Below are 16,657 nucleotides of genomic sequence, written 5' to 3' on the forward strand. Positions count from 1 at the left end.
TTTCCTGAAGTTTTTTTTGCCGTTTATCCAGATGTTTCCTGAAGTTTTTTTGACGTTTATCCAGATGTTTCCTGAAGTTTTTTTGACGTTTATCCAGATGTTTCCTGAAGTTTTTTGAAGATGATGCAACACAACATGTTGCAGTGAAGTTTTTAAATGAACCGACATGTTTTTCAGGATGGAGGAAGGAGCTGATATGCACAGTCTCCTGATGACGGATAACAACACGCTGCTCATGGGGGGATTACAGAACTACGTTGTGGAAGTTGATCTGAACACAGTTCAAGAAACTCAAAAGGTTGAAGCATTTTATGGGACTCATAATTAACTATGAGAGAAGTTTGAACTAATTTCATTGACTTTTTACTGTTTGTGTGTTTATTAGTTTACAGTTGAGATACCTGGAGTCGCAATAATGCGTCAAACGAGTCGTTTCTTCTTCTGTGGCCACACATCTGGCAAGGTGAGGACTCCTTCAGGATGCCTGTTTTAAAAAACATTAGACTATTCTGATGATTAAACGATTAATCGGATAAGTAAATTGACACATTCACAACATTGTTCATTTAAACCTTTTTAATCAATATTAAAAATAGTTTAAAATATGCAAATAAACAAAACATTCAATTCATTTTTGAGTAAGAAAATAAACGTTTTATCGCCTTAAATGCAATAACAGCATTACTCTAGTGAAAGTCGTCTCATCAAACCTAAAAAAGCTAAAAATATTCTACATGTGGAAGTATCGTATTTGACTTAACATCAGTACAGTGCATGGCTGATCTGTTGATTATTTTTTTGGATTAACTGATAAATAATTTGATATCAAAAGTTGCTGAATAGGAAATTTGTTGCAGAATTTGAACCAGGCGAAGCTAAAATGGTGCCACTTAAGGAATTATGGGTAAAAAATATTCACAAACAAAAGGTTATTTTTTTAATTTGAATGTAAAATGTATGTATATACATATATTTTTTACAGTTTTGGCTTAATTTCTGTTCTAAGTGTGTTGTTCTGTACATGCCAGATGACAATTAATTGATTACTGAATTAGTTATTTAAATAATTGATTAATCGTTTCAGCCCTAACAAAGATGCTTTGATCCAGTTTTGTTTCTCACATTTGCAAACCTCTTGCAACAGGTCACCCTACGCGACCTTCGCACCTTTAAGACGGAGAATGAGTTTGACGCGTTTTCCGGCAGCCTGTCGGACTTCGACGTTCACGGGAACCTCCTGGCTGCGTGCGGTTTCTCCAGCCGAGGCCTGAACGGGTTGGCGTGCGACCGTTTCTTGATGGTCTTCGACCTCCGCATGATGCGAGCCGTTACTCCGCTGCAGGTCCACGTGGATCCCCTCTTCCTGCGCTTCATCCCCACCTACACGTCCCGCCTGGTCATCATCTCACAGACAGGTACTTCATCCACAAACTGAAGCTGCTGTTGGACTCCTCCGTCCGTTTTCCAGGATTTGTAATAGTCCTTGAAATCCTTGAAAATGCTTGAATTCCAATTAGGTGTTTTCAATGTTTGGAATTTGCTTGATTTGTGCAGAAAGTCCTACACAATTTTATAATTTTAGGCTTGATTAAAAGAATAAAATTAGAAAACATTTATTTTCATACGTGGAATAAAAAGACACATTTTTATCTTCATATTTGAATTTAAATTAGATTACATTTTTCTTGTTTTAGGTCAGTAAGAATTACCAAAATTATTTCTATTAAATAATAGTAATTATTATTATAATTATAATGAATCATAATAATTATTAATAATTAATTATAATTTATGGTAATGATAATGATGATTAGTAGCAGCAGTAGTAATAATTAAATAGAAATTATTTAGAATTTATTTTTTATTTAGAAATTATAACAATTAAATATTACTTGCTAAATGCCTCAAAACACATTAAGAAAATTTTTTAGAAAATTTTTTGTGACTTTCTTTTTTATTGTGTTTAAGTATTTAATTTGTTTTTATTGTTTCAATGTAACCAATAATCCTGATTTCTTAATGACTTAATGATATGTGTAATTGAAATAAAGGTTGGCTTTTTTATACGTTATTGAAATGGCTTGATTTTTTAATTTTTTTGTAAAATTTGTTATTTTTTCTAGGACCAGTCAGGTGTAACATTTTATTAGTTTTTTTTTGTTTACCTTGCGCCTCCTGTAGAATGGAAAATACTCCCACAAAACAGAATTAAATTGTTACATAATATTGAATTAAACTGTGATTTATAATTCATTTTAATTGTTTTAATTTCCAAAGTCTGGTGCTGGAAAAGTTTGAAACTCACCTTAAAAATTCTTGAGAAGTTCTTGAATTTTACTGCGGCAGAAGTGTACAAATGCCGAGTTTCTTTATAAACATCCAGTCATCTTTTTGAGTGTTCAATCTGTCCACTTCCTGTTTCTTTCTCCAGGTCAGTGCCAGTTCTGTGAGCCCACTGGTCTTGCCAATGTGGCGGACATTTTCCACGTCAACACTGTCGGTCAGCTGCTCATGAGCTTTGACGTTTCATCGAGCAAACAAGCCTTGGCCTTTGGGGACTCGGGTGGGTGTGTGCACCTGTGGTCTGACGTCCCGGAGGTCTCCTTCAATGACTACTCCCGGGAAACAGACTTTCCTCTGCCCTGTCTGGTGGACACGTTGCCTCAGCTGGACTGGAATCACGACCTGCTGCCCCTTTCTCTCATCCCTATGCCGCTAACCAGCACCGAACCGCTGCTGTCAGACTGGTCCACTCCTCTGTCTACACCAAGTCCCAGGTGAGATCTGATCACAGGCAACAGCTGCTGTCGCATTTCCACTAAGATCTGAGATTTAAGGTTTGCAGATGAAATCCACTGAAATGTGTCTCACTGCAAAAATATAAAATCTTACCAAGTATGTTTGTTCTAGTTTCTAGTGTAAATATCTTAGTACGCTTGAAATAAAACTTAAAAGTAACTTTTCAGCCATATTGATAAAAAGTACTAATTCCAGTGGCAGATTATTTCACCTGTGAGATGGGAAAAGTGTCACGTTGTCTTTACCAGTATGAATAGTACATGTGTGTTGGGATCATGATATTCTGCTGCGTCAGACTGAGATATCACCATTTCGTTCATATTTATTTAAGATTCAACTCTCCATACTGGAATGAAATATTAAACTGATTAGCAGTAGCCAAATTACTTTGAGCGTCCAGTTTTAGCTTCAGTTTCAAGCATTTATCATCCCGATGTGAGTGGCTCTTCAGAGCGTTTGCATAAGGTTGCATCGGTGGCATTGCTGCTGTGATTGACTAGCATTTATGGTTGCAGATGCACAGCATACATGGCCTGTTGCAGCTCTGGCAACATGCTTTTTTAAGTTGTCCAATGAATTTTGTGGCATCATTTCTCAGCTGTTGATCATAATAGTGTTGCAAATATTCTGAGCCATTGTTAATCTAAAGTTGTGAATTTTTTTATTATTTATATTAATAATCTCTTACAATCACAAAGCACAAGATATTTCTGAGTGATTTTGTTTATAATTTACTGCAAAAGTTTTGGCTCCTTTTGACCTTTTTCATATTTTGTTACATTACACCCACAAAATTCAATGTACTTTGGGTTTTATGTGATAAACAAACACAGAATAATATCTAACTGTGGAAAATCACTCCATAGCTTCCAACTTTTTCTTTTTACAAATTATAAAATCACTCCATAGTATTAATCTCCTGAGTCATTTCTCAGCTGCAGATCTTTTACAGTACGTCTCTTACAACTGGAGACTGACATTTTTACCCATTCCTCTTTGCAAAACATGTTTTCTCAGGTAGATGTTCATGTCAAAATAACTTTGTCCCTGATTCCTTTTGTTGAGCAAACAAGGGCATAGAGGAGGGCACCTAAAAAAGACCCTGGTTCCTGAAAAAACACAGTTAAAAGGTTAAAAATGCTGATCAAAGGGAGAAGATGCTTCCTGATAAATATGGTGTGACTAAAATGTGACGTTTCCCATCATGTTTTAGGAAGGAGTTCAGACTTTGGTGAGAATAAAACTCAACATTCACCTCTTCTTTCTCAAGATGTGCAACAGGAACCAGTGAACCTGGGGCATTGTGCCACAGAAACCAAAGGGAAGTGGGAAAGAACTAGCTGAAATCACAAGTAGATTGTAGTTTTTTTATTGTTTTTTTGGTCAGCTGAATATTGACGAAAATGTAACGTAATCGGTCTCAGTTTTACATGTTTGTGAAATCATACAAAGGAACCAAAACAAAAACTGGATCCTGGCTTCGCAATATTACGTAAATGTGGAACTGATGGTTGAGTTTTATTGTTATGCTGCAAGTGACATGGTTTACGGGTTTGTCTATTTTACATACTCAACAAAAAGGAGGAACAACACAGATTTGGGGAAAAAATGGCTGAGATTTAGCAACGTTGTGCATAAAGCAGACGTCAGAGTGGCGGCTTTAGTCATGGTGTTGCGTGATAAAACATCTGAAAACATGTTTCTCTCCACAGACGAGCTCCTCCGGTCGACCCGGAAATCCTGCGCACCATGAAAACCGTCGGTTTCATCGGTTATGCACCAAATCCTCGTACACGCCCTCGAAACCAGGCAGGAAAAAACACTTTAAATTCTCCTCTTGAGTTCAAAATAATCTCCGTTTTATTAGGGTTTTATTTCATTAATAAAAATCTAATAAAATCTGTTTTGTTAGGGTTTTATGTGATGGAATCAGCAGTGCCACAAATACTAACAACTCTAAGAAATCTCTGTTAAATAAGTAAAATAAATAAATAAAATGTATACTGTACTTTTTAAAATTAATCGGCGCATTTAGAAACTTCTAATTAGTAATCCACGACCTAAATTTAGTATAAAAACAAATATGAAAATATTTAGGCTTTTTAAAAGCACTATCTATTTTTTAGCATTGTAACCTATATTTATCTTTTCTACCTGAAGATAATGATTAAATCAAAGCATAAAAGTAGCAAGAGACACATCAGTGTTTGTCAAGGATTCTATGCTAGTGCATAAAACTATGTAATTTATTTAAAGGAATTTTTATTTGTTTGCCAGGACTAAAGATTATTAGGCCATCAAGTGTAAATAAATAACTTAGGACTGCAGGTAACAATTATTTTAGTAATTAATTATTCTACCATTAATTAATTAGTTGATAAGTCCAGACGGAAAATGTATTTATTTTTCCTGGTCTTCACCACCATTTAAATTAAAGGAAAAAATAATAGTACTTAATAGATTTTAATTTTTGGGAAATTGCTGCAACTGAAATTAAGTATGTTTTTGTTTTTGTTTATATTATTAGTTTCTGTATTTATAGTCTTATGTTGTTTTACTGCCACTTTTATTATCGTATTGTTTTAAAAAAAATAAAACTTAATAATTTTATTTATTTTATCGTTTATCCATAATGTTGCATTTATTGTGAAGCACTTTGGTCAGCTGACGTTGCTGTATTTATGTAAGTAATCAATATTTATATGGTGTTTTTACATAGCACTTTTAAAAATAAATGTACAAAAATAAACTTTGACTTGACTAATCAGACAAAGAATTGGCACATTTTGCAGATTTTACATTTAACCACTTAAATCCTGTTTAGTACCATGTTAGAAATACATTAAAAGATACAAATGAACAAAATTAATTTCCTTTTAAAGGACATTTTATTGCCTAAAATGCAATAAAATATGAACGCTTGATAATTAGTAGCAAAAGATGAATCTGCAGCTAAAAAATACATTTAACATCAACATGTGAAGAACTCATTTCTTCCTGCTTGACTTGAAATCTATACAGTGTAGGTTTGATCTGTTGATTATTTTTGGATTAAATAATTGGATGCAAAAAGGTCTGAAAGGAGATTTTTCTTATAAACTGCAACTAGAGGAATTTTGAGTCAAAGAAAGTTTATCTTAAATGCAACAGCTTTGATTTAATTACCACTCTGACTGTTGTTCCTTTATTAAATTGCCTTTTTTTTAGTTTATTTGCTCCAGTTAACAATCGATTTCTAAATTAGTTGACAGTTACCGTATTTTCCGCACTATAAGGCGCACCTAAAAACCTTCAATTTCCTCAAAAGCCGACAGTGCGCCTTATAATCCGGTGCGCCTTATATATGGACCAATATTGAGCCACAACACGTCTAGCAACTCCACTAAGCAGCTGCCAACTTCATTTTCCCTGTAGAAGAAGAAGTGCGCGGTGCATGCTGGGATAGCTGTCAGAACGCTGGTTTGTTAATAAAGTTTGATAATACATTTAAAGGCGGGGGGGCGGGGGAGCAGGGGAAGAGAGACAGAGACTGCGGCGGCAGCGTGTCAGTTGGTCTGTGTTACCCAGAAAGCAGTTGGGCACCATATCACAACACCGTGAGTGAAACAATGACTGGGGCAGACTACTATATAAAGCACTCGGGGACCACTTCTTTACAATGTGGATGTGTAATAATAGAGTACGGAATAAATTGGCAACCAAAACTGTAGCGTCTATTCTATGCGCCTTATATATGAAAAAAGTTTTAAAATAGGCCATTCATTGAAGGTGCGCCTTGTAGTGCGGAAAATATGGTACTTCAATAATTGAAGATGATACATACGCATTTGACTGTTGTTTAAATGTTTTGTAAAATGTTGATTTCAGGTCCCTTATAAGATAAAAGACGTGGAGCTCGATTACGACAACTACAACCAGGTTCCAGAGTCGCCCATCGGACGTGACGAAGAGCCGCACCTCTGCATGGTGCCCAAGAAGTACAGGAAGGTGGGAGGAGCTGGACGCCGCGCTGTTCGTTTGGACAGAACTTCTTCTAAGCGTCTTTGTTCTGCTCCAGGTCACCATTAAATACTCCAAACTCGGACTGGAGGACTTTGACTTCAAACATTACAACAGAACTTTGTTTGCGGGTCTCGAGCCTCACATCCCCAACGCCTACTGTAACTGTATGATCCAGGTAATACCCTCCAACGTTCCGGTCCAGGTTCTGTGTAGAGTCGTGTTTTTAACTCTGCTGCTGTTTGTTTTGGTGTTTCAGGTGTTGTACTTCCTGGAGCCGATCAGGTGTCTGGTGCAGAACCATTTGTGTCAGAAGGAGTTCTGTTTGGCTTGTGAGCTGGGTTTCCTCTTCCACATGCTGGATTTGTCCCGAGGAGATCCGTGCCAGGTTCGTTTTTATTCATTCTGCAACATTTAGGAAATGTCTGGCAGGATAAGTATTTACAGTTCTGAATGAGTAAGAAAATAGAAAATTCGATTTTGTTTCCAAATGTAGAAACTTTTGTTTGCTCCTCCTTCCATCATATTTCCTTTCTTTTTCTTCCTTTTTTTCTTTTGTATTTTCTTTATCTGCTCAGCTTGTTTTGTTTCCCACCTTCCTTCATTCCTCTCTTATCATATTTCCCTTCCTTTTTATTTCCTTCTTATCCTTCTTTCATTCTATCCATTTACCCTTCCTTCCTTGTTTTGCTTCCTTCCTTTTTTATTTCCTTATTGCCAGTCCGTCCATCTTGTCTTCCTTCATTTGCGTTTTTTACTTCCTTATCATCCTTTGTTCCTTAGTTATTTCTCCTTCTGTCATCCACCGATTCATCCTTCCTTTCTTTTATTTTTGTTTCCTTGTTATTCTTCCTCCCTAATTTTCTTTCCCCTCCCATCCATCCATCCTTCCTTCCTTTTTTTGTTTTATACCTTTTTTGTTTCCTCATCTTCTTGCCTTTTCTTTATCCTTATCGTCCATTTATTCATCTTTCCTTTGTTTCTTTTTCATCCTTTTCCCTTTTTTGTTTTCTTGTTATACTTCCTTCCTCACTTCCTTTACCCTTCCATCCATCCTTCCTTCATTCCCTTCCTTTTTTGTTTCCTTATAATCTTTCCTCTAGTTTTTGCTGAAGGTTCAGTATTTAATCTCTGACCACTGTAGGAGTATCTGCTCTAAAGTCATAGTTCTATTTTATATTAAATGGACTAAAAAGTTTCACTTCAGTCTGGAAAACTTCTAAAATGTGTTGAAACTCGTCGATCTTTCCAACAGCGACATTTACTAAAATAATCTCACCCTGCAGCCGTAGGTTTCCTAACCCTGCCGCTCGTCGTTTTTAGGCCAGTAACTTCCTCCGAGCGTTTCGTACCATCCCCGAAGCCTCGGCTCTCGGTCTCATCCTCGCCGACTCCGATGAGCAAACTGGGAAAGCCAAACTGGGACGCCTGATCCAGAGCTGGAATCGCTTCATCCTCACCCAGCTTCACCAGGAGACTCAGGAGCAGGAAGGCCCGCAGGCCTACAGGGGCGCCAGCAGCAGGTCAGAGGTCAACTTCTACCTCAACGGTGGTTCTGCTCTGGTCCAAACAGGAAAAAGTAAATGTTTTTTTGAACTGGTGTCAGCTCTCTGGGCTCCTCTGCTGAGTCGGCCATCGGGAAGCTGTTTGGCTGTGAGGTGGAGAACAGCAGCCTGTGCCGCTGTGGGAAGGAGACGGTGCGATCCTCGCTCACCTTGCTCTTCACCATGCATTACCCAGAGCAGAACTCCCAGGGTGAGTTCCCCACATCCATCAGTATCAGCTAGGGATGCAAGTTATTGATTAACGAGTTGATTGACCTTATCGGTCATCTAATGATTATTTGATGTGCGGCCATTTTCTCTTGTATGAAGAGGACTGACCGTCTTTCCATAACCTACAGGGCTAAATTTCTCTTACTACACTGAATTAGACAAAAATACAATAAAATTTTAACATTATTTTGTGTCAGCTCTATTAAATACTGGCTGAATAAACAGAAAATTCTGTTTTTCTCACATTATTAAGTTTAGACATTTTTATAAAACATAACAAAACAGCAACCTCTTAAGTTGCTGGATAGAAAAATAAAAGATGAAAAGAACAAAATATGTGAAACACTTAATTCCCCATGAACAGAGAGATATTCATAAAGAAATACAGTCTGTGGCCCTAACTCCGCATTTACTCGTGACTAAAGTTGGGTAGTAACTAGTTATATTTATTAATGTTTAGGATCACTTTTACAACGTTGTACTTTTTACTTTCATTAAGTATCGCTAATACTTGAGTAAAACTTCTGGATCCTCTACACACTGAGTAACTTTACTTTGTTCCAACTGCAGTTTTTGTTGAAGCTTTATTTTATTGAAAGAAATATATATATATATTTTTTACCTGATTGTGTTATTTTGCAATTGTTGTATAAATTATTTTAATCTTGATTTTTAAAATACCAAAATTCTCAAACAAATGTATATTTTAGTCTGTCTGATGATGTCATTTTTAATTATTAAATGATTGTTTTGATCACTTAGTACTTGAATGGCCTTTTTACCCAATACTTTTTTACTTGAGTGATTTCTTGGACGGCTACTTTTTACTTTATTGAAGTAATGGTGCTACTCTCTCTTGACTATTTTTGGCCACTCTACCCACCTCTGCTTAAGGAAGCCCTCGAAATCAGCAATAAGCAAATTATAAAACCAGTTATAATTTTTCTTTGTTACATTATCCGCTTATCTTTTATCTCGCCTTCGTAGCACTAGCATATCAGTCATTTTTGTTAGAGACGACTCCGTCATGCAGTTCGGCTGAATGAGAGCCGTTAAGATGATAATTTAAGGAGTTTGTGTGTTTATATTTCAAAGCAGGTTAACATAAAGTGAATTTCGCGCATCGAACTCCGTTTGAACCGTTTTATTCAAAGACATGAATACGGTTTTATTTTCCTGCTGCCAGCGCCATCTTTCTGCCTCCGCTTAAATTACCAGCGGCGCCCTCTGCTGGATGGCGGCGGAACTACAACACTTAAAGAAGCGGTCGTTATTAGTGAATAGATTGCAACTAATTCCAATGTAATAAACTATTACTCGGCAATTAAACTTAAGTTGATAATTTTTTTGCATCCCTAGTGTCATATTCTTATCTTATGTAGCGGCAAGGAGTATTAATTTCATTGTGATTTTGTAGATAAAACAGTAAAGGAGTATGACTTTGCTGAGATTCTGAAAAGAAGCATCTGTTTGGAGCAAAACACTCAAGCATGGTGTGAAAACTGTGAGAAGTACCAGCCTACAGTGAGTTAAATCTCAGTACATTATTTGAACTTGCATCTATGGTCGACGCTGTGGCGTTACAATGTTTTTGTTCTCCATTGCAGGTTCAAACACGCAACATAAGGTGTCTGCCGGATGTCCTGGTCATAAACTGTGAAGTAAACAGCGCTAAAGAGGCCGAGTTCTGGAAAGTTCAGGCAGAGGTGAACGAATCTTAGTTTGTTTTCCTTTGTGATTCATCAGGGAGTTTTATTTACACTTACATAATGGGGATTTTTTTGTTTATCTTTACAGTGTGCTTACAATAAGGCCATGCAGAAAGAGGCCATGAAGCCTGCAAAGCGTACTGAGCCGCCACCCATGCCTACAGAGTGGTGCTTAGAGTATGAAACTTTTGATTCCTCATTATGTTTTTCTTTTACAAAAGTATGCAATAATTTACTGGAGATTATGTTCAGCTGTTTGACTTTATAACAGCAAAAACAAAACAATAAATAAAATCATTAGCAAGTCTAATTGTAAGCTTACCTGAGCTGTTGCAGCAGGAAACAAGATCCCAATTTAATTTAATTTAATTTCCCTTTGAGATCAATAAAGTATTTTTGAATTTGAATTGAATTTCAATAAGAGAGCTGTTGGCTGAAACAATGTAAGTTATAATAAAGACACATGAATTTGTTGACAAAAATGTTTTAAAATGAAAACATCAACGTATCATTTTGGTTTTAAAAACCTGAAAGACACAACAAAATAAATGGACGGAAACAGAAGTCGATATTTGAGCCAAACTGCAAGAAATCATCTGAAAAATACAATTCAGATCAAAAATACTAGAACTAGAACCAACATTAACACCAAAACCAGAGGTTTGTAATCTTAAGAGCCACATTTACCGTTAGTCCAGCTAAATACGATTGTTTAGAGCCACAGATGTTACATTAACTTCAAAAAACATCAACTTGAAATTTTTGATAAATATTTACTTCAAGAAATTTGTTGTCATTTTTACAGAACCCCAATTTATTTTTATTTTTAGGTTTTAAAATACAGAAAAACATGAAACTTTTGCAGAAAAGAAGATGGAATGTTGAAATTTATGGAAAATGAAAATTTTGTTAGTTTGGCTTTATTAAACATAGTGTAATAAAAAACAAAGATACAATAAATTTAAAAGAAAAGCAAACAAAACAAGAGCAGTTGTAAAGTATATTCACTCGTTCAAAAGACTAAACGTAATGCCAGCAAAAATAGATCTACAACAATATCTCTTTATTTTTATTGTCATTTGTCATAAAAAGTTAATTAATTACATGAAAATAAAGCTCCTGAAACCAGCGTTTGTTATAAAGTCGTTATTTAAAACATTACCGTTTATATTTTTGGCAAAATAGTAAAACAGCCGACTGAACACAGTGTGATCATTTCATATTTTTGTTAAAGGTTAAAGGTCATTTTCAGCCATTTTTCATCATAAAGACGAAGAAATTGGAAGAATTTTACATATTTATAAATGTAATTTATAAACTATAGTTACTGCCTGGCTGCTGGCCGGCAGACTCAACTCTGTTTGGATCAGTGAGTGTGATTTAAGTCAGACTGGATTCCTGTGTTTGCGCAGCGGGGAGGAGAGCTGCAGCACGGAGGGTTTCACCTTTGACACCCGGGCCGAGGATCTGCGGCACGTCTGGATCCCCGCCACGCTCAAGATGTCCATCAGCAAAAGCCAAGGGCTGGAGATCGTCAGCTGGTCCGAAGGAGACGAAGTGAGGGTAGAAACTATTACTGTCACGCCGTTCAGATTTCTGTGGCGGCTCAAACTCTTTATGACGTCTGTGGGCAGATCAGCGCCGCTGAGGAGGCGGACGGGGTTTCCCTGTACGACCTCGTGGTCACCGTGCCGCACATCCAGGACGCTCGCACCGGCGGAAACCTGGTCGCACACATCAAAGTGGGAGAGACGTACCATCAAAGGAAAGAGGTGAGCTAAAACATCAAGAAGAAAAAGCTACAAAGGTAAACACACATAGTTTAACAGAATATAACCAAAAACATATATGGAGGTTTATTTGATTGTTATCTGATAACTAATAACTAGTTTAGTAATCAGTTATTCTGACAATTAATAAATGAATCAATAAGAAAAGTAGCAAAGTCTGCTGATTCTTCATTTAACCACTAAAGCTTACAATTAAACAATTAAATCAAGAATTTAAGACATTTTAAGACCAACTTACATATTGTCTAATGAATTTAAGACATTTTAATGCCTTCATTTTAGATGCACGAATTTACGACTTTGAAAGGATGTTTAAATTTAATTTTTTAAATATTGGAAATATTATTGCCTAAAATAAAATGTTAGATGAACAGAATCATGGAGACCAAAGAACAAAAGGAAGAAAATTAGAAAAACAAAACTTCTCCACAGTTGAAAAAAGAAAACTTTCTGGTTTTAAATGATGTTTGTGTTTCAGGGAGTCACACACCAGCAGTGGTACCTCTTCAATGATTTTCTAATCGAACCCATTGATAAGGTAGGATCTTTACCACTTGTTTAGCTTGTTTTGCATCATGTTTGCTGTCAGACTAAATGTTCTGCTTTGCTGTCGACTGAAGACTGAAGCTGCTCAGTTTGACGTCAGCTGGAAAGTTCCAGCCATCCTGTACTACGCCAAGAGGAACTACCACTCCAGATACGACCTCCGCAGTGAGTCGACCGTCTAATCTGGAGGATTTACGTTTGACTTTAAAGGAGTTCAGATCCGATCACCGTTTGGTTTTCAGTCAAAAACCCAATCGACGCCAGCGTTCTGCTGACGGAGGCGTCGCTGGCCCGGAAACAGAGGAAGAGTCACGCCACCTTCATCCCCCTCATGGTCAGCGAGATGCCGCAGGCGGGCGACCTGGTGGGGCTGGACGCCGAGTTCGTTACGCTGAACCAGGTGGGATGGAGGGAGGGAGGAAGGGAGGGAGGGAGGGAGGGAGAAATGAATAGATGGATGGTTAAATAAACAAACGATGGAGAAATGGACAGGTGGATGGTGAGAGGGATGAATGGATGGATGGATGGATGATTAAATAAACAAATGGATGGACTTCATTTCTTTTTCCTTAAAGTTTCACGTTTTATCTGAACATTTGCCACAGACCAATGAATTTATAAATATTTTCAAAAAACAAGACAAAACTTGAAGCTTTCTGTTCAAACACCTGGGTCTGGTCTGTTATGTGTCTGATTCTGTCCGACTCTCCCAGCAACTTTTTTTAATCCTTACGGCATAACAGTAAACATTATCCTCTCATATTTTCCTCTTTAGAGAAAAATACTAGAATATTCCATCATAAAATGAACTGAATGACTTTGCAGGAAGAGGCGGAGCTGCGGAGTGACGGCACCAAGTCCACCATCAAACCCAGTCAGATGTCCGTAGCCAGGATCACCTGTGTGAGGGGCCAGGGGCCCAACGAGGGGGTCCCCTTCATCGACGACTACATCTCAACTCAGGAGCAGGTGAACAACACCCTGGGTCCTTCATCTGCTTTTATATGTTTCCTATTAGTGCGGCAGACAACTGAATATTTCATATGAAAAATATAAACTTATGGCTTAGGGGTGAATATTAAAATTTTTTTCTATGCTTGTATCTGCACTTGAAATATTTTTCAAGTGCAGATACAAGCACCAAATAATTCTCATATTATTTGGTCTGTAAACGCATCAACAAACTGCTGAATCCAAACTGCTTCCTGCATTAAAGAACCTGCAGCACATTTAGTTTTTTTTTGTTATGCTTATTACATTCAATCGTTGAACAGAAAACACGGAGAAGCTAGTTTTAAGGTGTAGTTTGTTTTTTAGGTGGTCGACTATTTGACGCAGTACTCCGGCATCAAACCAGGAGATCTGGATGCTAAAATTTCCTCCAAACATTTGACCACACTGAAGTCCACATACCTAAAGCTTCGCTTCCTCATCGACACCGGCGTTCGCTTCGTCGGCCACGGTTTGCAGAAAGACTTCCGGGTCATTAATCTCCTGGTAGGTTGATGGATTTAGTTATTTCCAGTCAGATTCAGTAATGTAATGTTAAAACTTTTTATTATGTAAACTCTGAATATTTGGTGTCTTTAAGGTCCCCAAGGATCAAGTCATTGACACGGTCTACCTTTTCCATTTGCCCCGGAAGAGAATGATTTCTTTACGATTCCTCGCTTGGTATTATTTAGGTGAGACGATCCAGCGTTTATAAATGCCACAGAGCCGAAGTGACAGACAAACTTTAACATCTATATATAATCTGATACTAAATTATCCAGCTGCCATGTTGAAAACTCTGCCTGAAGAAAATGGTTTCATGTTGGAGGAAAACATAAAGATCTGCATGGTTTTACATTTAATGCTGTGATTATTTTAATATACTAACAACATTGTTGAATTTTTGGATATTTATTTCGATTTACACAGGTTGACCAGAATTAAAATTCAGCTTTAAGTCAAAATCGGAGAGAAAAAAAAGTCAGAATTCTGAGATTAAAATCAGAAATGTGAACTTTAATTCAAAATTCTTAGATTCAAGTCAAAATCCCCCCAAAAATGAAACTCTGAGACTAAAGTGAAAAATCTGAGATTATAAAGTCAGAATATGAAAAAAAGGAAACTGAGACTAAAGTGAAAATTCTGAGATTAAAAAGTCAGAATTCCAAGATAGTCAAAATCTGAAAAAAGGACAATGAAATTAAAGTCAAAATTCCGATATGAAAGTCAGAATTTCAAGATAAGTCAGAATTCTGAGAAGAAAAACTGAATTATTTTCTTCAGTGTCTCTAATCCTCTTCTGCAGATATTTACCAAACACTTGGTAGGATTTCATTTTTTCCAGTGAATTGCACCTGCTCCTTCATCTCGGCCACCATCTCCTCTACCGCTCCTGCATTTCTGGAATATCCAAACTGGAAATGAATACTGGGAAAAATCTGGAATGCTGAAGTGGGAATTGTGAAAACGGGTCATTCCAGATTGTTGTCTGTGTTGTGCCGCTAGATCTCAACATCCAGGGGGAAACCCACGACAGCATAGAGGACGCACGCACCGCTCTGCAGCTCTACAGGAAGTACCTGGAGCTCAGCCGCGGAGGAGGGAGCGACGAAGTAAGGAAGGTCCTGAAGGGACTCTACGAAAAAGGCCGCCAGCTGGACTGGAAAGTCCCAGATTCAGATACTGGAGACGGTCAAGGTAGGACAAAACGGCACCAGAGAGAGGAGCAGTTTGAGAAAATTCTCTGAAGTGTTTGCTACCTTCAACAGGCGCTGCTGTGTTTCCCTCAGTGATTGGGCTGTGATCTGACCTCTGACCTTACAGCCACACTGTTAATTTGTGTCCGTCACCAATCCACTCGTTTTATTTTTGCTCATTTCTTTTTGCATTATGTCGAGCAATATTGAATGTTTGTACAGTTCATTTCAACTGGAGAAGCTTCATTATTGAATCAGTGACCAAACAGTTTTGTTTTGTATTTCAAAATAAAAGTTTTAAGTTAAATAAATTGAATTCCTAGTGGGTTTTTTTTTACCATGTTTTTTGTCTACAAATAAGATGAAACTTACACTTTCAGCAATATATATAGGAGCTTGTTTTGAGGCAATAATTCCTTAATATAGATTTTCAAAAGTACTAGCATATTTCACCTATAGCAAGGTGAACTTTTAACCCATGAGCTTTTCTTTTTTCAAATTTTCTAATACTATACTTTCATGACATTTACAGCTTTAACAAATATGTAAAAAAAAAAATATATATATATATATATATATATATAAAATCAAAGTTATATACTGCAACTTTAAAGACCAAATTGTCAAAGAAAAAGAGGCAGAACAAACTGAACATCTGTTTAAGTCTATAGAGGTGATTTCAGGCGTTATAATTAAAAAGTGATTTTTTTTTCCCCCAACCAACTTCAGTTACTCAGTGGAGACGGCTGACATTTTGGTTGGGAAATCCTGCTTATGCAGGAAGTTGCTGCTCCAGCTTCACATCTAGTTCTGTACAATACCGCCATCTGCTGGCTGAATGTGGTATTGCCCATCTTTCAGAACTTAAGCTTCTCTACTTTAGCGCAAACAAACTTATTTCGGAAACATTTTAATATTTTTTGTAGACATTTAAAAAAATAAGATTAAACTAATTTAATATTCTGATGGCCCAGTTTTACGACGGAAAATGAAAATAACGAGTTGTAATATTACGAAAATAAAGTCGTACGGGAATAAGTCGAAATGACTCCTCTGGTAACATAACTTTATTCTCGTATCATTTCGACCTCCTGTAATATGAATATCCTCAAAATACTTCAACTTTAATGAATAAAGTCATTATTTGCAGGGTTTTATTTTTTCAGCATGAGAGATTTAAATGTACTCAGCAAATTTTATTATGTAATCTAATTTAAAAAAAATCAATTGTAAGGTTACAAAAAAATGACCTTTAAAAACAAGAACTAGCTGATTGGAACTATGTAATTTTTTACCATGTAAATAAAGATGCAGAATAAATTACATACAGTACTATTCCCCCCTCTTAT

The 16,657-nt window shown here is 36.7% G+C and overlaps 1 protein-coding gene across 2 annotated transcripts in view; it reads left to right on the plus strand.

The window, feature by feature from the left end:
* The window catches only part of pan2 (poly(A) specific ribonuclease subunit PAN2), an 18,617-nt gene extending 2,993 nt beyond the window's left edge, over window positions 1-15,624 (plus strand). The window contains exons 3-25 of one of the 2 annotated variants that reach the window (XM_017306013.1): window positions 178-298; window positions 386-463; window positions 1,145-1,415; window positions 2,432-2,777; window positions 4,512-4,608; window positions 6,667-6,786; window positions 6,857-6,976; window positions 7,058-7,186; window positions 8,122-8,321; window positions 8,405-8,553; window positions 9,991-10,097; window positions 10,181-10,279; window positions 10,371-10,459; window positions 11,695-11,839; window positions 11,917-12,054; window positions 12,551-12,610; window positions 12,693-12,783; window positions 12,861-13,018; window positions 13,444-13,587; window positions 13,936-14,115; window positions 14,210-14,303; window positions 15,118-15,309; window positions 15,381-15,624. In XM_017306013.1, the coding sequence (XP_017161502.1) occupies window positions 178-298; window positions 386-463; window positions 1,145-1,415; window positions 2,432-2,777; window positions 4,512-4,608; window positions 6,667-6,786; window positions 6,857-6,976; window positions 7,058-7,186; window positions 8,122-8,321; window positions 8,405-8,553; window positions 9,991-10,097; window positions 10,181-10,279; window positions 10,371-10,459; window positions 11,695-11,839; window positions 11,917-12,054; window positions 12,551-12,610; window positions 12,693-12,783; window positions 12,861-13,018; window positions 13,444-13,587; window positions 13,936-14,115; window positions 14,210-14,303; window positions 15,118-15,309; window positions 15,381-15,415 (3,163 nt within the window). In that variant the 3' untranslated portion in view covers window positions 15,416-15,624. Of the gene's footprint in view, window positions 1-177; window positions 299-385; window positions 464-1,144; window positions 1,416-2,431; window positions 2,778-4,511; window positions 4,609-6,666; window positions 6,787-6,856; window positions 6,977-7,057; window positions 7,187-8,121; window positions 8,322-8,404; window positions 8,554-9,990; window positions 10,098-10,180; window positions 10,280-10,370; window positions 10,460-11,694; window positions 11,840-11,916; window positions 12,055-12,550; window positions 12,611-12,692; window positions 12,784-12,860; window positions 13,019-13,443; window positions 13,588-13,935; window positions 14,116-14,209; window positions 14,304-15,117 lie in introns of both variants that reach the window. The other variant, XM_008414442.2, reaches the window with a different exon arrangement.
* Window positions 15,625-16,657: the final 1,033 nt, after the last annotated feature.

This window comes from Poecilia reticulata, linkage group LG7 (genome assembly GCF_000633615.1).
Source record: "Poecilia reticulata strain Guanapo linkage group LG7, Guppy_female_1.0+MT, whole genome shotgun sequence".
Taxonomy (NCBI): domain Eukaryota; kingdom Metazoa; phylum Chordata; class Actinopteri; order Cyprinodontiformes; family Poeciliidae; genus Poecilia; species Poecilia reticulata.